The sequence below is a fragment of the Misgurnus anguillicaudatus genome, chromosome 18 (assembly GCF_027580225.2).
Source record: "Misgurnus anguillicaudatus chromosome 18, ASM2758022v2, whole genome shotgun sequence".
Lineage (NCBI taxonomy): Eukaryota > Metazoa > Chordata > Actinopteri > Cypriniformes > Cobitidae > Misgurnus > Misgurnus anguillicaudatus.
In genome coordinates, this window is record NC_073354.2 from 20674753 (window position 1) to 20697749 (window position 22997).

Consider the following 22997-nt stretch of genomic DNA (forward strand, 5'->3'; position numbering starts at 1 on the left):
AATACATTTGACTTTTAAATGACATGAGACAGATTGCAAAAATTGGAATGCAAAGCCAACTCTATAAATGTAATTTAAATTGAACTACAAAACACCAAAGAGATTTATCTTAAGTGATTTTTCAGAAGGTGTTTTTAAATATGTTGAGTGACATTTTCAAAATTTATGGAAATTCGAGAACAAATCCAATCCAATTCATCTCATATTTGTAGACGTACATGCTACGCATACAATATATTTTGATCAGACTTTGGTGTCACACTGCGTATAAACAATTCAGTTTCAAATGGAAAGAATGCATCCACAAACCACTTTGAACTTTTCCCCCCGATCTAAATCTCTAAATTTTTACCTGCCAAAAAAGGGAAACTATGAAGTCATCTAATGTCCTCCCCAGCATAGCTAATATCTATCTCCCTGACGACACTTCATGTTTCTATCCAATGTTCCATTTCTCATTGCAGGCCCACTGTCATGCATGGTTTAGCTTTTTAAAAGCGCCATTATTTTACTGATCTCACAGACAGCAAAGACATGAAAATATGCAGTTAAACACAGAACTCTGTGGGGTACGAGACAAAAAGCAACTGACAGTGATACAATTTCCAAGCTTTTAAATAAATGAAAACAGACAAATGTTACAGTGAAAGAATGAGAACTATCCCAGCTGGTAAAAAAGCAATGAGATTTTTTTTCTGTACAGTTGGATCTGTACCTCAACATGTTTATTGATGAGACTGTTTTAAATGTTTGTCAAAAAGGAACTTATTTTTTTTTTTTTTTTATTTCCTGTTCTTATAAATGATCTTCTGTTTTCTGTTAAATTGTGAGCCACTGAAAAACCATACCGCTGATGTGTGTTGAAAGAAGATAAACATGTAACACTGCCTGCACAGAGCAGTCAAATACGAAACCATGGTCAATTCAGGAACTCAAAATGACGAAAAATTTGCTGATATATTAACCAAAATTATATACCTGACCAGTTTAATTATAATTGACAAATGGCAACATAATGGAATCAAGGGCAGCAATTCTGAAAGTTTACCTATGAAGGTCTGCTGGGTCTGTGAGTTACCCCCGAATCGAGGTGAACACGAGTGTGGGTAGCTGGAGGCATTCACACCCATCCTCTCCCCCCTTCTTCCTCCACTTAGTCACCCCGCTGGATCATTACGATTGAGCGTCGGAACACTGACTAGCTCACTGCTCCGCTCATTGAGACCTATATGAATGTAGTGGCACTGCAGCGATGTCAGTCATTCCTGTGAGAGAGAAAGAGAGCGAGAGGAAGGAATGGAAAGAGTAAAACAAGAGTCAACAAGATGTAGAGAGTCATTAAATTTGGATAAGCATCAAGTTTTTCACTATAGAAAGAAACTTGGCACAAAAGAAGATGAGCCTTGATTTCTTTAAGTACAAGTGATTCATCAAGTCTTAATGTTGTACTGCTGATTTAATTTAAAAAGATGAGTGTTTTTGTTTCTTTTTACTCTTTATTATCTGGTACAATGACATTGAATTGTTCTTGTTCTAATCTGAAAAGAAAAACAATACAATCAAACTAACCAGACTACATATGCAGAGCTTTGATGTTTACTTCGGCTTTTGAAGGCCATTAGAATAGTGCTGGAGGATTTGGACTTATTTAAACCCTCCAACTGATGTCAACCTAATGCAATCTGACACAAAGGCACAACTGGCTTGTTTACTCTAGCAAAACAACTCTTTATAGTCCTTTCTAATCTCCAAACTTTGGCCTGTGACCCCGCTTTGGCCTTGAGCGTTCAAGCCTACATTTTCACACCATCGGCACATCATTTCTAAAATACCAGACATCCTCCTTTGAACCGAACTGGCAACTAAATGCTGCCGTTTCACTGCCAAATATGTATTTTCACAGGGAGGTGTAAGGCTGGGTTTTGCCGTATCCAGATGAAGAACTATTACTCCTTCCAGTTATTTATGTTTCACATTACATTCCAACACTGTGCCGCTGGGAACTCCTCATAGGGGGAGCCCACGACAGTTTAGGGAGACATAAACGCCTAACATCCCCCACTTGTGACATTGAGAGTGGGGGAAAAGAAAAGCATTTTTCCAGGCCGAAAAGAGCAGTCAGCAAAAAGGCTGAGGAGACAGAGATGCAACGTTGGGTAATTTACAGAACTTGTACAGGAACCGTTATCTAGACTAAAAAGTAACTGAGTATCAACACACAGATAATCAACATTACGATGTCAGCCGTCACGATTAACAAATCAAGAAAAGGTGAGGACTGCTGGATTTTATTTGGGCCCATTCCGACTGCTTTAACAGTTTCTATTCACGACACGCTTTTGCAATGTTTAACAGTTGTGTCTATGCTATGGTGATTCAGAAGTGTTTCAATAAATCAGTGAATCTGTAATGACAGTTTACTATTGTGCGAGTTTGAAAATCTGATCCATGGCTACTTCTGTTTGCGCTAATACAAGAAAATGTGCTCTCACAAAACAAACGCAAATCACTTAATACTGAAAAACCTTTAAAAAAGCTGTACAAAAAGCATCACTGATAGTTTGAGATTACAAACTAATGCCAAAATTCATAAATCTCTGTAAATTAAGACGAGTGGCTGTGGCGGTATACAATAAATATGTGATGCGATCGGGGAAAACTCATCTAAAGTTGAAACTTTTTACAATTTTGAAAAAAAAATTGATGACATGTAAAGGCTAGGTTCAAGCCCTTTTTTGTTTCTTTCATAGCTTGTCTAAAACAAAACTTATGGCTATATGAAGTCGGCTGATCGCTGTGATTTTCAAACAGAATTTTAAGAAAAATTGGTTTAAAGAAAGGCAATGAAATTAGAAGCACATCAATCAAGTATTACAAGTAAAAGTCACTTTACTGTGGTATAAAAATTATACAAAATGTTCACTTTGATCCCAAACACACACACAACAACACACAAATATTTGAACATTAGTATATTATCCGAACCGCATCTATTCACTTATTGTAATTTACTATTACTTTAGTGAAGTTTTACATTGTTTATCATGGGCAAAGGCTCTGAAGTTTTGATCACCGCTTGTATATTTATATGGCACGACTATTTTATTTTGTAGCTTAAATGGACACTTAATTTCCAGCACCCCTAGAGTTAAACAATTAGGTTTTACCGTTTTGGAATACATTCAGCCGATCTCCGGGTCCGGCGGCACCACCTCTAGCATAGCTCAGCATAATTTATTGAATCTGATTAGACCATTAGCATTACGCTTAAAAATGAGCAAAGAGTTTCTATATTTTTCCATTTAAAACTTGACTGTTCTGTAGTTACATTGTGTAATAAGACGGACGGAAAATTAAAAGTTGCGATTTTCTAGGCCGATATTGCTAGGAACTATACTCTCATTCTGGCGTAATAATCAAGGACTTTGCTGCCGTATCATTGCGCCTACTGCACCCATGGTATTAACTTTCAATAGCTGGGGGGCTTTGTTAACTATTACAGTAGTGTACTAGTATAGTCATGCTGTTTGCTTTCTCTGTATAATTCATTTAAAAATGTAACAGTTTTGTTTATCATGGTGTTCATGCTGGGCCAATGTTAAGTAGGTGGTGCATGCAGTGACTTGATTTACTGATATAGCAACAAATAATTTAAAAACAGTTCTCAGCTTGTTTTGGATGTGTAGCTTTATATGACAAAATGTCATAAAATATGCAAGGGTACAAACATTAGCATTAGAATGTAAATTCAATTAATAGCAACCCCTGATTCCTGGTACACTTAATACTTATCTTAATACTAGATTAACCTCTGGAGTCTCTTGTCCATTAATGACACTTTCCATTGCATAGTACATAGTAATACCCCATGGGTGGGTCTTTTCAGCTTACTTTTGGGGCTTTTCCACTGGGTACAGTACGTAGTTCCCAATACTTTTTTTGTACCACCTCAGTTGGGATTCCACGCGAGCTGAACTGATACTAAAACGTGACGTTAAACACCGCAGATCACTGATTGGTCTGATTAGTCATTGATTGGTTACTACCAGCATCATTGCTTCCTAAACACAAGATTAGCTTTAACTTTGTGCTTGCGCTGTCTCAAGCAAACCTTTTGTCATCTGTGCTTTTTTGTAAGTTCCCAAACTTCCTTTTAGCGGTGTAAAACCTCCACACCATACCAGTGCTTTCCTTGCAGTTTGTGGTGGCACATTCGTCGACTGACGCCATGGGTGTTTGTACAGAAACTGTCATGTTAGACAGAGGTAGTGATAAACAAGATGTGCAAACATCTATTTGTAGTGGTCAATTTTGATTTTGTGGCAGACTGACTGAATGAATGTATGAGAAACACTTCATTCCAACTATGCTCACTCCCACTTTTTGTAAGATGTCACAAGGAGTATAACTACACACCTTTAATCTCTCCCACTCTGAAGTGGTACTAAACTCAATGGAAAAGCAACCAAAGCCAAAGTAAGGTGAGCTGACACAACCTGACCCGTGGGGGACTATGCAATGGAAAAGTGCCATTACATTTATGCATTTGGCAGACACTTCAGCCCAAAGTGACTTACAGTGGATTACAAGGTATTCATTTTTCAGCATGCATGTTCCCTGGAATTGAACCACTGATCTAATATGAATGATTGGATTGTTTAAGACATCACAATTGTGAATCCACTGCATTGCCATAATTGGTATGCCCAAGCATTCTATTACATGAATAGGACGTTATCAGATTTTACTGATAAAATAGTACTTGGGCATAGCAAGATGGACGCTCAAACTCTGCAGTGGCTCCATTTCTCGCTGTCAGGGTTCCCACACCATAGTTAACTTCAAATTCAAGGACCTTTCAAGGACTTTCAGGTCGAATACCCTCAAGGACTAAACGTGGGGACACATTTCAAGTGAGAGCAAGTTTACATCGTGTTACCTTTAAAGATACATTGTTACAGTACAGACGCAGGAGCCAGGAAGTATATCGCTATCTGAAATATTGCCAAAGACGGCATTACAGGGATGAAAAAGTATGGCAAGGGAGACGCAGCACCTTGTTTCTTTCTCAGGGAACAACATTATATACGTAACCCGAGACGTTTTCATTTGTCAAACACAACTATGCAAAAAAGCATTTTGGTATGAATCAACATTCGCATACAGAAGATATAAGCATTTATAGCGAACAGTTTAACAGGTGTGCTTAAAAAGTCTAGAATTTTTATGATATTATCCTACACTACAAACGAATAATATGTTTTTTTCCAGAAAACTTATAGCATAAAATAGATTCAAGCACTTTCAATGACCTGCATGTATATTTTCAAAACTTCCCCCCTAGATTCACAAACTTTCAAGGATTTCAAGGACTCGTGAGAACCCTGGCCATAACATTAAGTATTCTATGCGCATTTATATAGATCAGTGGATTGAACCCACAACCTTTTGCGTTACTAGCGCAATAATCCAATGCTTTACAACTAGAGCAACAAGTCCACCAAAAACACTGCCATTATGGTCTTGAACCATTCTGTGATATAACTATTTGGTATAACTTGTGTTTCTTATACTTTTTTATATTTGTTATGCCATAATAACTTGTGTTTGTTTATGTCTAACTTGCTCCATTACAACATCATTCGGCTTTCAAGTCAGTGGAAGCAGGCTGGTTTTGAAATAGGTTGCCTATACCCAAGCCAACCGTCAACTTGAGTAACATTTTGATAACTCTTTTGACATTACCAACCTTATAGCCTAGGCAGACACAGCAAACAAAAAGCATACAACATTTGGTCTCCGTTTGTGCTAGCAGTGTCATCCGAGGGCCCTGCATATGTAATTGTAAGTCTATGTTTGGAGTTTGTCTCTTTCATGCTGTGTTTGGAATTTTCTAAACATCAAAGCAGCAGTTTTAATGCACTGACTTTGATGTTGAATGCTCAATGAAAACAAAAGAAACTGCTGTTTGTCAGCAACATATAATGCCCCAAACTCTCAGGGAGGAATGAGACAATCAAGAGAAGTCTACTTGGCAAGACAGAGCTGTCATTTGACTTCTGGCCATCTCCCTCTAAAAAAAAGCTATATTCCTGTGCTATTTTACATCAAATCTGATATCCTGTTGTTATAAAAGGGGTCTTATTACGAGCATAAAAAAGGTCTGAAAAGTTTCAAAGTGCATGCTGAGGGGAAATTAAAGGCAGGGTAGGCAGGAATTATCCAAAAAACTTCCTTACAAGTTTGTCCAAACTGTCCCCATATACAAATGCACAATTAAAATGCAAGTACTCTAAAAAAGAGAGCACAAAACTCGAGTGTCTGCAGACCCCCCACGACCGTGTCAAACACAGCCAATTATTTCCATCCGGGACGAAACATATGATTAGCTTCCTCAAATATCACTCTCTCTCGCGACCATGGCTCCACCCGTTGCTATGGGATCTGCCCAGACATGCGCACACCCGATTGATTTGAACGTGCACAAGGCACTCTAGGAAGAGCAATAGTACAGCAGAGAAATAGCACTCACAACTCACAGAAACTGCATTCACATCTTACAGTACCTGCATATCCAGTCAGCGAAGGCAAAAAAGGAATAAATGAAGCAATCAAACGAGAGGAAATATCGCGTGGCTTTTCCTCTAGTCGATGATGCGGTAGCGGTGTTGTCTGCGGAGTGTAGTCCTCGTCAGAGTCAACAATGCTTTCATCACAGAAACTCTTCCATGCAAAACACTGGCTGAGTGAGTACTAAAAGCCATCCGTTTATAAAAGCCATCTGTTTATATTCCTAGTGATAAAGTTAGGTGTATTATTACATGTGATTGTGACTTGATGTTATTACATGCACCGCGCTCCTTCCTCTCCGCTTGTCTGAGGTAATTCGCGCGTTCATGTGTTTTGGGGGCGTGGCTTAAGAAGAAACCCAGAAGGGAGGGGGTGGAGTGAATGGAAAAGTTAGCTGTGTTTAAAACAGTCATGAGAGGTCTACAGACACTCGATTTTTATACTCTCTTTTTCAGAGTACCCACATTTCACTTATGCATTGATATACAAAGTCAGTTTAAACAAATTTGCAAAAAAGCTTTCTTAGACAAGTCCTGCCTATTCTGCCTTTAACTACAATGTACTTCTTTTGGATAGTGAAACGTCACAATATTTCTCATTTAAATAATTCTTGCCCAAGGTATGTGTGAACCCAGGTTCAGCTGCTTCAGTAGTGTGTATATTGAATGCTAAAGAAATGTGGTTGCCTAATCCCTTTTAGGACTATCAGGCACATTAAAAAGTATTTTGCTCAGGGACGGGCATTTTCAATAATATAATGTTCAAATATTTGAGCTTATAAAAATTAATATTCCTTTATTTATACAAATATTTTGAAAAATACTTGACAAATGTAAAAAAAGACAACCATAATTAGCCTATCTGCTCCGGTTATAATAACGATAGCTTCGGAGAAAACTCTGCTCCGTGGTTATCCGGTAAGAACAACAGACGGATCTAACGAGAATATCTGATTTTAACATTATTTTACAAACAACGTAAACAGGCTTGACAACAATTTAACAACAAAGATGGAGCTATCGCTACTGTTTACTGTTAAACAGCCATGTGCAGTTATCTGGTTTATTCAGGGTCCCCACAACTTAGTTAACTTCAAATTCAAGGACCTTTCAAGGACTTTCCTGGTCTAATACCCTCAATTTAAAGGACTAAATGTGGGGACACACTTCAAGTTAGAGCGAGGTTACACCGTTTTACCTTTTAAGATACATTGTTACAGTTCCCTTTCGAGGGAACTCGCGCTGCGTCACTGCGGTGAAACTTTGGGGACGCCTCCAAGGGTAAGTGCGTCTGAATGTGTATATCAAATTCAACCAATGGTGAGGGGCTTAACGACAAAGACATGGTAAGGTGGGAGCCAGGAAGTATATCACTATCTGAAATATTGCCAAAGATGGCTTACAGGGACGCAGGAAGTATAGTAAGGGAGACGCAGCGTCTCGTTCCCTTCTCAGGGAACAACAGTTACATACGTAACCCGAGACGTTTTCATGTGTCAAACAAAACTATGTAAAAAAGCATTTTGGTATGAATCAACATTCGCATACAGAAGATATAAGCATTTAAAGCGAACGGTTTAGCCCGTGTGCTTAAAAGTCTAGAATTTTTATGATATTATCCTACACTACACAGGGAATAATATGGATTTTTTTAGCACTTTCAATTACCTGTATCTATGTATGTATATTTTCAAAAACTTCCCAGGGCCTTGACCCCCCCCCCCCAGATTCAAACTTTTAAAGATTTCAAGGACCCGTGGGAACCCCGCACATCCTTAATTTTGCAAAGTACAACGATGCCTGTGAACGTTATTTTTGAATAGTTTATAACATTGTCTTAAACGTTTCTAACACAGTTACAAAATAAAATGGTACCACTGTGAAATGTCTTGTGCTTGCAAAGGTATTTCTGGTTGATCTTCCTCTTCTACACCTTCATTATGACAAGATCAAGATCAAGATTAAACTGTTCAGACCAAACGGATTGTATTGCTAATGTTTACAACTGAGAAGCTGAAGTTGTGGTAAAGAAGAAGAAGGAAATTTACTAAAAACAATCTAAGCAGGTACCCAATCACAACAGACTGGGCCAGCTAGGCCAATTTAGAATAGACTAAATAGCCAATTAGATTAAATAATGTATGTTTTTCTGCAAAAAAACTTGAGCAATATTAGAAGTCTCAGAGAACATAATAAAATAATAAAAACACATGTCATGACCCTTTTAACTAAAAAAAATATGACAAGCTCAAGCCAAAACAAACTCTGTTGAGACTGAGCCACAAAGCTGAGAAACAGTTTATCACATATTTCATCATTCTAGCAATGCGTAAACAGGCAGTCTCTAGACAGCCACTGGAGAACGCATCAAATTTACAATTACTGCAAATTTACGACAACTGTGAACTTTTTGTATATTGCTGAATTTGTATTCACTTTGTGCTGCCAGACTCTCCATCAGGTGAAGTCACGGTGCATTTTGCAGTTGTTTAATAAAGCGCAGAAACCGTTAGCCAAAGATAAGGCTCCCTTACATAAAGGGAGGGGGGTGCAGGTCCATTATAAACAACAACACTGGTGAAAAGTGATAATTACAGTATCCAATACAACAACTGTCTCTCAACATGAGCGACAGGAATGAAGAGGGAATAAATGATCAGTTATTTAATGCAGCAGATCAGCCTCTAAAACAGACAGCAGTTATGTAAGCAAGCAGGAGAGTGGAGCAGTTTTGCCACATTAGGCAAATCAATAGGGAGCCTCTGCAACGTTGCTGCAGGGAAAAGTATCAATAATACCTAATGCACCTCCAGGGTTTTTACCCCTCTAGGTAGACCTCGACAAAAATGGCATTTAATGCTTCAGAAAACCAATGTTTTGTTTCAGTCTGGCTTGTAATAGCAAAGATAAAAGACACTGCATGAAATACTGGGAAACGTTGTGCCATATGCATCTGAAACCTTGAATTGGGTCACATAAATCAACGTGCACACTTGCTCACCAATTCCAAGAGGCGGTTTTCCTTGTAGCTGCCTCTGGCCCAGCTTTACCCTCATTCTTGATTAGACTCCAGCGGAATAGGAAAATTGATTCTTGATCAATGTAAGCATTACGTTTTTCTGGCATTTATTTTTTCATCCGAACACATTCAGTTATATTAAATAATAACCGGTCTCTTCCTTGCTTTATAATAGCATTGACCGGAATTAATGTTTCAAAGCTTCATCATTAAAGTAATCCATATATAACCTGATGGGTTAATAAATCTTCAGAAGACAAACGATAGGTCTGTGAGAAAAAAAGAGATTCATATTTTGAACTTTTAGTGATAGTTGACATGAAAACCCGCCAAATGCTGGTAGATTTCAGCTCTGACAGCCAATCCCACTAGCCACTTTAGCTGGTTGAATATATTTTTTATTGTAGTTTTCTTAAAAGTTATGTAAAATTATAAACAATGTGCAATGACACTGGGAAACTACAACTCCCATGAGCACTCCCTGCACCCAGCGCAACGTACTGAGACCGTTTGCTGAGACGCACACACATTGCAGAATCAAGCGACACCATTTTACCAGAAAGAGCGCGAGAGCTGATGGATTTGCAAATGCACGGGACGCAGTCTTTCACTTTGGGAAAGATAAAACAATTGCATGGAAGTGATTGAAGAGGTTTAAAGTGCGTTCACACTCCTTGGGCAAGAGCGGAGAGAAATTCATAGCGCATACGTGAAAACGCACATCCCAGTTTTGTCCGAATTCAAAGGAAACCCACCAGTGGAGAGAGGTTTGTGCATCATTTTAATGTAGACTACTTTGTGCAACAATAATGCCCTCTCGACATTTGCCATTAAAATCTTAAATAACTTTTAACAGAAACCACGATCAAGCAATATAAAAATTACTGCTGTTGTTAATAAATATTTGAAGTGTTTGTAGGGTTTTTGTGTTTATCTTCTCAGTTAACCTTCTACACCCCTCCTCCACTTTTACTATATTCATTAAAAGTTAACCTATTTATGCCTTTCTAGCATGTTTTTCATGCACCTAAATATATGATATGATCTATACTGATATATTACCAGCTAAATAATGTAGTCTTAATTTGGGTGGTCAGTCTGCATTTGAAAGTCAATCTGCATCTAATCTAGCTAAATCGAGTACAATTACTGAAATTAAAGTCATTTTAGGATGCCAAAGTCAAGTTTAATCATATAAAATGTATTTTACCAGCAACAAAATTGTGTCCAGTGAAAATGCTGAGTGGCTAGTAACTTTGGAAAACAACTAGCCCCTTTGGCTGGTGAGGAAAAAAAGTTAAAGTAAAGCCCTGGTTACAACACATATGTAATGTAAACAGACAATAACAACTCTGGTTTTCGCATATCTCAAGACTAAGCTAGTCGTCTTTGTGACGAAACACTAAGACATGAGACACGCGATACTTATTAAAATCTAGAGCTGTTACCGCCCTAATCAATGCCATTATAAAGCAAGGAAGAGCCAGAATATTATTTATTATAACTCATGATTGTGCCCGGCCGAGGACAAAAAAAGACAACCATCTTGAATGACACGGGGGTGAGTAAATAATCAGTAAATTTTTATTGTAGGGGTGAACTTTTCCTTTAAATACTTCGAATGTAGAGTATTGTACTATGCAGATTGTATTCAGGCCTCTGTGCCTAAATATTATGCAAAGGGAAAAGATTTGTTTGCACTTTAGCATGACTCTTACTGCATTACAGGGTCGTGTCTGTGTGGATCCTCCCAAAAAAGTCTTCCATCATCACTTTGACAGGGTGTGCCCCATATGTTGGGTGTTTGTGGACTTAGATTAAATCTGGTCTCGTGGTTACACTTGAGCCAGCAAGGCAATGTTTAAAAATGATGTTCAGACACAGTAAAGCATGACACAAAACAACTCAGCACACAGTTTAAAAGCATCGTAACGCAAATAACAAATAGTCACTTCATAAACCCAGCGCCCAAATGTGCCAGAACTTTACTGACATCCGTAAATACCAAATGAATTGAGACCGCAAGGTAGCATGTGAGCTAAAACAGTGTTTGAGAGAAAATTAATGTATTTGGGGTAAAACACTTTGCCAGACCACTGAGCATAAGCAATGTCCATTGAAAATCACTTGTATAAAGAACTCACTGTTCCAGTGTGTCTAGTTCTCTCTGAGGTGGGGAGATGGGTATCGAAGGGAGCTTGAGAGGTCAAAGACACCCGTGGCAGCTTCCTGTAAAGGGTGGCAGTCTGGCTTATATATGAAACTGAGTAAGAAGAGAGCCAAGCCACACCAGGCCAGCTGCAGGTCATCTGGTCCAACGTGCCCTGCACTTCTACTGAATTTCTACAAAGCATGGAGCATCAGTGATGGACCAAGCTGAGAAATATCATATTGTGCGTGTCATTTACAATATTGGAAGCAAAAACCTTAAACGCAGGTTGTTTGTTATAGACTTTGCCTTTTAGGCATGTTGGGGTGTACTGGAGTTCACTATTCGTGAAGGGCACTGTGCCCTACAAACCGCCCTCTTTTTCTGATGATGAGGAAACATGACATTTCATCAGGAGACGTGGTGCTGTAACGGACAAGACTCGCCCTTTCCCAAAGGGAGCTCGAGGAATGCTTTACGCAATATTCTGCCCACAACCCCTCCTCAAAATGTGAGATTCAGCAAATACAATTTCATAAAACATCTAATTGGGTCTTAAAAGGTCAGACCAGCACAAGACAATGAGATGTTTTCTGAGGGGCATGGCTACGTTCTAGGAGCCTTTTATAGATGCCAGCATTGGCAACTTTGATTTGTTACCAAGCAAACAATAAAAAAGGGGCAGTATTAGGTCACTTCAATGTTTCAGACAGCTGCGAGACATTCTTTTTTTTATAAAAAGAATCAGAGAGGAACAATTCATAACCAAAGCTCAAAAATATCTGGAAATTCCCCAAGTTAATAAATGAGGAATGAGAGACCTGTCTCTAGCATGAATTTCAAGTAATTAATATGGATTTATCCTGACTGATGATGATGTTTATTATCCTTGGGCCACAGCGGTCAAGGAAAGAATTGACAAACACATATGCCAAAGCTTTTTCCTGTCATTATTCTTTGCATTCATTCATTCATTCATTCATTCATTGTCGGATAAGCCCTTTTAAATAATGCAACACTGTTTCTGGGCAAAGTGTCAATGTTTTCTTGGTCAGTGAGTAATGGAAATGTGATGACTATTTAACATGTAACTATTTAAAAGAAAGCTTTAAAATAAGATCATGTACTATAAGACCACAAATAAGTTAAACACTTTGCTTGATCTTAAAATAGTTACTGACTGCATGACTTAAAGTGACAAAATCTCATTTTTGAGGATGTTAGATTTCTCATTTCGATCATCCTAATTTAAATAGATTCGTCACTTTTTCTACACACCATGCCAGCTTTTACAGATTTACATAGATAAAACAAAATCTAAAAAATAGAGGTTTAACAGTGGTCCCAAAAGGTATACAGACTTATTATAACAAAAAGGGGCAGTGTTTAGATTAAAGGGATAGTTCACCCAAAAATGAAAATTCTGTCATCATTTACTAATTCTCGTTATGTTACAAACCTGTACAAATTTCTTTGTTCTGATGAACACAAAGGAAGAAATCCAAAGCTGTTCGTGGACCCTATTTACTTCCATAATATTCTTTTTTCCTACTTTGGAAATGAATAGGGTCCACGAACGGTTTGGTTACAAACATTTCACAAAATATCTTTATTTGTTTTCATCAGAACAAAGAAATTAATACGAGTTTGTAACAACATAAAAGTGAGTAAATGATGACAGAATCTTTATTTTTGGGTGAACTATCCCTTTAATCCAAGACTAGAACTTAGTTATATATAAGGGCATTTAGTACCTTACAAAAAAAACAATACTGTGTGCATCTTGAGACAAAACAATGGCACTGATACATGTTAAGATATGTCAGTGCAAGATGTTTTTAAATCAAGGCAGCTAAAACATGCATCTTAGTCTGGCACTAGGATAAGCCCTATCCGGGAAACCACCCCAAAATGTTTTAAGCCTTTTGGGTATTACAAGTACAGCAGGAGGAGCATTCTGCATGTTTTCCACTTTCATTTACTAACAAATTAGTCTGCTTTCTGCTGTGACTCTTTTCCTTTCAAAGGTTTTTTATCCACCTCTTCTCCAGAAAAGGGAAATGCCAGGCTGACTTCATTCTTTTCTCCCAATTCATGTAACACACAAGTTGCCATAAAATGGAGTGTTTCCAACAGAAAACTAATTAGCATATACGTGCCGTCATCACGTGTCACGCGTTTGATCGAGTGTTGGCACCTGAAATATGTTTCACTCCTACTCTTTGATCCGTCACATTATATTGCATTTTAACACAACTGAATGCTATTTTTACATTTTATCAGTTCTGTTGTCAGACATAAAATGAGTAGATTATAAAATAGTTACTAAACACGACCCAGTAATGCAGAGTTCACACCAGCCGCGGTAACAACGCGCAATTTGTGCGTAGTTGGACGCTTGAACATTTGAGTTCACTGGCTTCATTCTCGCGTGAAAGCGGCGCGTGAAATTCTAGTCATTTGAGAAATTCACGCGGAAATTTGCGTCATGGGAGGGGCTTCTGCAACTCCGCTAAGACTCCGCCACTCCGCTAACGTCCTGAAATCACGTCACTACTCCAGCGAGGTCCTGGAAAATCCGCCGAAGTTCAGATTTTTGAACTTGCGCGTTTCCCGTGGCAACGCTCAATTCTTGTGTTCCGCGCCATCCGCGCCGCAGGATACCTAATCACGTATTTGCTTTGACTTAACATGTAAATCATCCGCGCTTGCCACCTCTACCGCGGCTGTTGTAAACGCAGCATAACACCTTGTGTTTAATCCAACTGCTGCTAAAATCCTGATTTATAAACACAATGACGTCGTCTGACAAAATCACCATACATTTACATTGAAGCCTCACTGCTGTTGCTCTTCTCATCAATGTCTTATTATGAGCCCTTTTTTATTTTAAATATCAGTTTTATTGTCGTGTATAGCGCAGACATTTCGGTGCTAATTCCAAAATATGAGAGAATACACAGTAACTGTTACACAAAGTTACTACAAAACACATGCGCAGGCAAACCGCATTATAGCGAGGGAGAGAACGGGTGTGTGTGGGAAACACTAATGCTAACCTTTCGTCAAGTCATGATAAACTCGACCAGCCGTCTTCTCTGTCAGTAAAATCTGTGACTGTTGACGTTTACGTGAAAAAGTAAACAGAGGAACGGACATTAAAAACACCACCACCTTTTCACTGTTATGCGAGGGTGTGGCGCGCTAGGCGCTTGCAACAATGAATTAAGACGTGTTTAAACAATATAAATGTAAATGGGAATCATGAAAAATCTATTTGTGGCGGCCAGTGTTGATTCCGTGGTGTTGCGCCACAAGTAAATCAATGTATGGGACATATTGAAATGACACAGAAACTATAAATAAAATTAAACAAATATGAAGTAGTAGCATACCAAACTCAAGGGTGTTGGGATTATCTAATCTCAATAATTAAGGTAAACGGCAGTGCCACACTTGGGAAAGATAAGAATTTGGGATAGAATAAGAAGCCCACTGATCAATACTGCAATCTACCACCTCACTGACTCAAGCATTATTGTTAATACTTTAAAACCACCCCTTGCTATTTAAGCAGAAAACATAAATGAGACGGGTGCAACGCTGTCGTCAATATTAATCAGTGTAAATATTTGTTGTGTTTTAGTGATTGCCCTCCAGTCTTCCTAACATGATTAAATTTTTGTTCTTTTGGAGATTTCACCCTATAACCAGGAAAGTGAACACTGTCCCCATCCTCACAGTTCAATTCTTCAGAAGACTTTCATCAGCTAGCTTGAACTCCCTGTAGACTCAGCCTATGACCCTTCCAGTGATGCATGAATCAATGGTAAGAGGAGGAGCGCAGAGGATAAAGGTTGGGGAGAGGATAGTGTGGAATTCCCGAATCATACAACTCTTTGACTGAACCACATGATTTGACAGCATGCAAACCACAGCCAAGCTGTGTTTCACTGTTACTTAAACAAAATGCTAAGAGATTTGCTTATGCGTCAGCCTGACCTAGTGTGTGGTAGGGAGGAAAAAGCAGACGTGCTTCCTTCAGCACAGGAAGGGTGAGGCAACAGGAGTTTCTAGCATTGCCCGTTACAGTCTGATAAACATGCTATTATTCTGCAAATCTAATGTGTCCGAATCTAAATAACCGACTAATGAAACGTGACTTGTAATTTCATTAACACTTTAAGCGAGACAATGTTAAGCGAAACTGTTCCTGAATAAACCCGGTGTGGGGCTTTCTACACCGGCATATGGCCAAATCTAAACCAGATGTGAGACAAAACTCACATTATGACCTCTATCCAAATCCATTTTTCTCCTTCAACTCACATTTTGCACTATAACAGAGACAAATTAATGCAACGGAGACAAATTAACTCACTTAATGGCATCCTTTATGTGTAACTACCTCTCTACTGTTTCAGCCGTACAAAAGCATTTGATTTGGTCTCCGTGAATTTCCTTGGAAGCTTCTTTTGCTTTGACTGAAAGCTGACAGCTTAAGCTTTGAAGCATTGCTGATCTGAATTAATAAGTCATTCTCTATTATGACAAAATACTTATCTGTTGTACAACAGACAGATAAATAAACTCACTCTTGTTCAAACACATGCGGCAACCCCTGCAGCGTGCCAGTTCTGTAAACAGCTCGAACGTCTGAAGGATTTATAATAAAGCCAGATTTGAGCTACTTTTAAAATCTACAAAGAAAAAAGTCAACACAGAATGAACAAGCATGATAATGTATTTGACATCTGCATCCACCAAGTCCACAGTTTAAAAAGTTTGACCAAAGAGAGGGAAAATTGGGACAAGGGTTTATAAAAAGCTCCAACCGCAACGGACAACACATCCAAAGCGTTCCTAAAGGAGGGCTGACATGCCGGTTCAGTCCAACCTTCTTTCTTCCTCCATCAGGAGAGACGTTTGTTAAGTATTTATGTGCCGGGTGTGACCTGATATGCCAGTTCAAATATAGGTAGGGACAAGAGCCTTCATCCGAGGGAAACAATAGAAAGCGAGAAGGCCTTTCCAGAAGAGTCGGGGGCTGTGTTCATATGATTTTGTTCTCATTACGATGAGTCAGTATGACTGTGATACCTCATTACAGTGAGGCAGAGGAGTGCTGAGGCCACAATGATTTCCAGAGTTATGGAAATGGGTTAATCGGAGGACTCTTCCATCTCTGCGTGGGGGTGGAGACTTCTAACCGCTCCCATTTCGGCCTTGAGCAAAATACTTCACCTTCATCTAATACAGCCTTCGGCTACTTCTGAGCTTCGCTTTATCCATCTACCTGCCTGTGCATGAGATAATATGCTGAAATGATAAAACAGCATCTCAACACTTGTTCAAACCAGATATGAAATAACCTAATGGTGTTCTGTGATGGAGCGATTCACACCAGCAGGACCGCCATGAAAAGGGAGATCATGTTAATTCCTCTATGACGTTTGTCTTTAAAGGGGCGGTGAATTTGTCGATTTTATTGTTGTCTAATGTCTACTTATGATGTTCGCGTGGTTTTTACATTCAAAAACATCAAAAGCAATAAGTAATAGGGTTGCCGCGGTGACAGAATTTTCCCACCGGTTAATCGGCGCGTCACAAACCCGGTGATCCCGGTATCACCAGGTGGGAGGGGCTTATAAATGCGCATGCAGTCGTGCACATTTTACTTTCACTTTTGAATTACGCAACTGTTTAAATGCATCGCTTCCGTAAGCTGCGTTAAATCGCGTATAGATGTGCGTGCAATGTGCGTGCAATGCGAGTGTAACAGCTGGTTTAATTAAGTGCTTGAGTCAAAGTGCGCATGTAATTCTCACAGAACCCGCCAGTCCCAAGCAGAGCAACCGGCTACTTCTCCATAAAACGCTGCTTGAATGATGGGTTTATTTTTTTTTTTTGATGAAAAACACAACAACAAAATGATCTCGCTTATATTAAACATCATATATGTATATTATAACAAAAACGAGTAAGCATGCCGCTTCTGACATCATCTGGTCAGTCAGCTCTCCTTGCAAACTCTGACAGGAATGAAATCTGACACCTGTTGCTCTGTGATGTGACGCGCGTTCAGCTCCGCTGAATTCAGTGTGTTGCTCTTTCTAACAAAACTAAATGATTTAATTACACGAAAATATCAAAACAGTGAAAGATGATGTCGCGGTGGGCAAGTGATCTAACCGGTGAAAGGCTGAAGCACCGGTTATCACCGTTTCACCTACTATCGCGGCAAGCCTAATAAGTAATACGCGATTTTGTAACATGGATTAGTGGCTGTCTGGAGAAATGGTTCGTTTGAAGGGGCGGGCCGCACTTAAGACCTGGACGTAAACGCCCACTGCTATGATTGGACAGCTTCATTACCCGTCATTACACGTGGGCAAATGTTTTAAACATTTGTGTAAAAATAGCAGCCGAACACAAATATGTTTGAGCCACAAAAGATTCTGGGTGCTAAAGATGATATACATAAATGACAACACGTATAGTAAAGTAGAAACAAAACTTTAAACTTGACGTGACAAAATTACCGTAAACAACACAGTAAGCGCGCATCAGAATCTAAACTGTGGCTGATAATACTTATCAATAACTTTGCATATTTCTATTATGCTTGTGAGGTTGCTTTGACATACACGTAACGTTACATACCACAGTTATATGATAAAAAAGCTTTGTTGGGTGTTTGACCTTTCAAACGCAACTCGCCTAAAATACCGTATACAACACAGTAAGCGGGCATCAGAATCTAAACTGCGGCTGATAAATCCTTCTTTATCAATAACTTTGTATATTCTACCGTTAAATTACAGTCGTGTTGTTAAGTGTTGTACCTTTATTAATCGTTTAATGTTTTTAGTACATTAAAACCGTCAAACATACGTGTTTAGACACGGATGTTACAACAGACATATCAAGCGATCTCTTCTAACAAAGCAATAGTGAAACGCAGTAACTTAAATAAACTTACTGTGTATACTGCTGTGTCATTTTTGTCAGATCCAATATTAGTGGTGTTTTTAATCACAGTCTCTCTGCAAATCCAGCATCGACTTCTTTACAAATGAATCCGTGTAAACAGAAGCAAGCTGGAACTTCTTCAAAAGCAAACTGTATCCACGCATTCCTAATGTTGAGCCTCCGTTATCCAGCGTCTGTGTTATTCCCATAGACCATTCTTCCACAACCGAAAATGCGTTTCCATGGTTACTTCAGATCACCGCGTAAAAATAAAAGTCTCTCCGAAAAAAATGTATTTAGAAGTAATTTTGGTTACATTTGGCAATCTTTAAAGACATGTTTACTTATTGTTTAGACACACGTGTGTCACGCGAAGCTGTGGGAGGGGCTACAAAAGTGGTCCTTGTATTTGGCTATGGGGAGGTGCTTCAATTCTACTTTGACGTCATATGTTTCCGAATTCCACACTTCATCGTTATACTGTCTTGGTGACAAAAACTGTTATATTTCAATAGCACGGACGTTTTCAGTTCTGAAACTTGCAGGATGTTCATTTAAGTATGATGACCTCTTATGATCAAGTTAAAATTGAGTATTTGATTCACCGCTCCTTTAATGAATGTTAATCTAAGTGTGAAATACTTTATTCCTTCTTTCATTTAGTCTAGAAACCCATGCACACCGAGTAAAAAATTATTATGCATTAATGTGCTCCATTATGCACTCACAATCACAGTTTAGACAAGGATGCATGCGAGACGTGGCCTGGGGTGAGAACGAAGATCAGGGGTCCCGGTGTGTGTCTGCGAGTCAAAGTGAGCTTGACAGTGTGAAGACTTCACTGTCATCCCAGCAGAACATGCGGTCTCAGTGAAGCCTGATGTGGGGCAGACTGCTAATGCACTTTCAAAAACCTTAAATGGGTCGCTGAGAGACCCTATCAATGCAGAAAGAAGCCAGTGAAAATATAAAGCATTTTAAGTAATATGGTTCTGTAGTCCCAGCATGCCGAGGTCTGCTGACGAATGCAGAAGGTTGTGGGGATAGATCGTCTTTAATATGTAAAACGGTTAGAAATAGCTTCACATAACTAAGTAACTTTGCATATGTGGCACGTATTAGGCTGTGTGTGCAAACGATTTACACTAAGAAAACAAACATTCAGTTGGCTACTGAAATGAAAACTAATCAAGCGCTTTCTTTATCGCTCAATAAGGCATCATTAAACATTGTGTAAATGCAAATAAGCCTCTGTCTGGTGGTCCAAAGAAAGCGAATCTAAAAACCCTGACCGCAACCCTCCATGCAGGGCATTCCAGGAGTGAGTTGTGGTTTGCGAACACACACTTCAACTAACCACTTTTCCCTATTTCATGCCTTTGAAATGAATACAAGCCTGCAGGATCTTATACAAGAGTGATGTAAAACCACAGAGGTAATGCTGAGCGAGAGTCAAACATCAAGAGACTTTCTTGAAAGGGATTCGCCCAAAATATGAAAACTGTGTCATGTTGTTTCAAACTCGTCTCACTTTAGGTAAAACACGAAAGGAGATGCTGGAATGAAAACAAAAGCTTGACAGTCGAAGTCCACAGCAACTTAAACAGCAGCATCAAACTTCTACAAACTCTTCCCTTTTGTTTCATGAAAGAAAGTTAATGTAGATATGAAACAGCATGATGGTGAGCAAACGATGACCAAGTTTTCATTTTTCTGTGAATTCATCGCTTGGATCCTCCCAAGCCTTGGGATTGCTCAAATAAAAGAGAGTCAGATCTTTAAATCAATGTGCAGTTCAATTCAATGAAAAATAAAACTTCTGGTCAACCACATTTTCAATTTCAATAAGGTATTTATGCCCCCAAGTTCACATTGTTTGGTTACAGTAAGAAAATATAGGGAGAATACGGCAATCTTATTGTATAACCACACAAGCACAACATGCCCAAGAAGACACTACAAAACATCTAAAACAGAGTTATATCAAGTAAGTTATATCTAGGGATGCTCCGATCGATCGGCCGATAATGCTTGCGATGCTTCTCAATAGGGCTGCACGATAAATCGCATGCGATATCACGCGCATCTCGTCAGTAATGCCGGTTCCTTGATTAGTATTAAATTGCCAAAAGCTGCTTTCAGATGGAGCGGCATTAACTACACAGAGCCGTAGTTCACTGACAAGTAGGGGTGTCAACAATAATTGATTCGGCAATGCATCGCAATGCGCGCATGCACGATTCAGCATCGATGCAGCAAAGTGCCATGATCGATTATATCACTGTTTATTTTCTGGCCTCGAGTGGAGAATAAAGTTGTGAAGTTTCAATTACTTCCGGGGGCATAACAACAACAATCAAGATGGCTGAGGCGGAGAGAGATGACCGTGATAGACGGGGAAATAAAAACGCACCCTTTTCCATGAAAAGTGGACATATGGGCACATTTTGGATTCTATGAAGTTAATGGGAAACTAGACAAGACTTTCGCCGTGTGTACAATTCTCATCTCAGGTATATAATTGTCATTGTCTTAAAGCTGCTAAGCTTCCGTTTTTGTTGAGAATAGTTGCACTTGACTGATGAAAAATTTGCCTTGTTGTGTACAGTAGAATTCTGATGCATCGCAATGCATCGTAGAATCGAATCGAATTGTTACCTGGTGAATCGTAATTGAATCGAATTGTGAGGGCAGTGCCAATGCACACCCCTACTGACAAGCTGGGCCATATCGCAGGCGATACATCTGCGATAATTAATGCGAAATCAGCTGAATGGATTTCAAAACGGTAAAAAACAAATGTTTAACTCTAGGGGAGCTGGAAAATAAGCATATTTTCAAAAAAAGTGGAATGTCCCTTTAATGTACAGATTCTCAACCAAAACACCACCCAATTTTTTTCCACAAAAGTGTTTATAAGTGTTACTTAATTTAACCCATTCAGTCAAATGGAAACAATGCTGTGAACTTGAAATCCCCTGTCCAGTTTCCCCAACATTACCACAAAATGCTAAAAATATTGTGCTTTATGAACTGACAAAGCAAACAGCTATTATAAAAAAATATTTTCAAGTGCATAAGATCATGAACAATATAAACAATATACCTTCTTTAAGGTCCGCTTAAACATCCTCAAATTTACAAGATCAGAGATGTAATTTACTAATTGTACTTAGACAAAAGCTTTTTTTATCAACATTAATGTTATATGACATGCTGGACAGCTATAACTTCTAGGTAGAAAAGCCATTGTTGTTAAGTATGCGGTAATGAGCTGAAAAATTGCTGCAACCTTCTATGACGTACATATGGTCCATAAATATTTCTTTATTGTTGACTCCAAAGCATTGCTTGGTAACAACTTTTTTTTAATACATCATCACCTACGTACTTGGAAATAAAGAAAAAAAAAACAATTAATTGCACCATAAAACATACTGTGCACAAATTTGACTATAATTGTAGCTTTTGTCAGTTTATTCAAGTTGAGTGGACAGACACCCGCAGGTGCACACCTCTTTTTTAAGATTTGCACACAGCAGTTTTGCTGCTGAAAACTGTAAAATGCTTGCAATGTGGCTAATATAGTGAACTCGCCTCAAGCCGCAACTGAACATTACTTTACATATTGCAACATTATTCTTGTATGATTTGGCAAACCGAAAGAATGACATTTCTGTGACAATGACAGCAGAAAAAACGCAGAGCTTACCGGCAGCATTTTGAGCTGCAGACCTATTCCTGCACAGTACTGGATTTCATTAGTGCATGATGATGAGAGCTAGACAAAGGAAGTGAACACTTTATTCCCAGGTGAGCGAGAACTCAAGCATCCCATTGGACGAGCTGAAATATTGGGACTTGAGTCAGACTGTCATTTTAAAAGAGGGAAAAGTGGTTGCCAAGGACAACAAGGGGAAGTGGAAATAAAAACATGTCCCACTTTTCTTTCCCCATCCAATTTCTCTCGCCAGTGACAGGAGCCAGAGGTCAAGCCAGTGTTTTTGTGGAACTACAGGGACCTTCAAAGACTACGGACTGAAGAGAAACATTTTATTCAGATTTCTACATCTATGTACGTCAGCCATGCCTGGCTTTTCAGGGCATAACAATGAGGATGTTTCCTGCTCGCCCAGTCGGAGAGATACATTTTTTACTTGGCCTTCAATGGCCAAACAAAATAAAATGACAAATGTCTTTTTTTCTTTCATTATTTTGTTATTTCTTTCAAAAATCCATTGTTGGAGCACTGCTGCAGTAACAACACATCTTAATAGTCTCAAAACTC

General features: G+C 38.9%; 1 protein-coding gene across 1 annotated transcript in view; it reads right to left on the reverse strand.

Moving 5' to 3' along the window:
- Nucleotides 1-22997, reverse strand: part of btbd7 (BTB (POZ) domain containing 7) — a 66370-nt gene that overhangs the window by 36708 nt on the left and 6665 nt on the right. The window contains exon 2 of the mRNA XM_055185421.2: nucleotides 1049-1265. Within this exon, the coding sequence (XP_055041396.1) occupies nucleotides 1049-1130 (82 nt within the window). The 5' untranslated portion in view covers nucleotides 1131-1265. The remainder of the gene's footprint in view (nucleotides 1-1048; nucleotides 1266-22997) is intronic.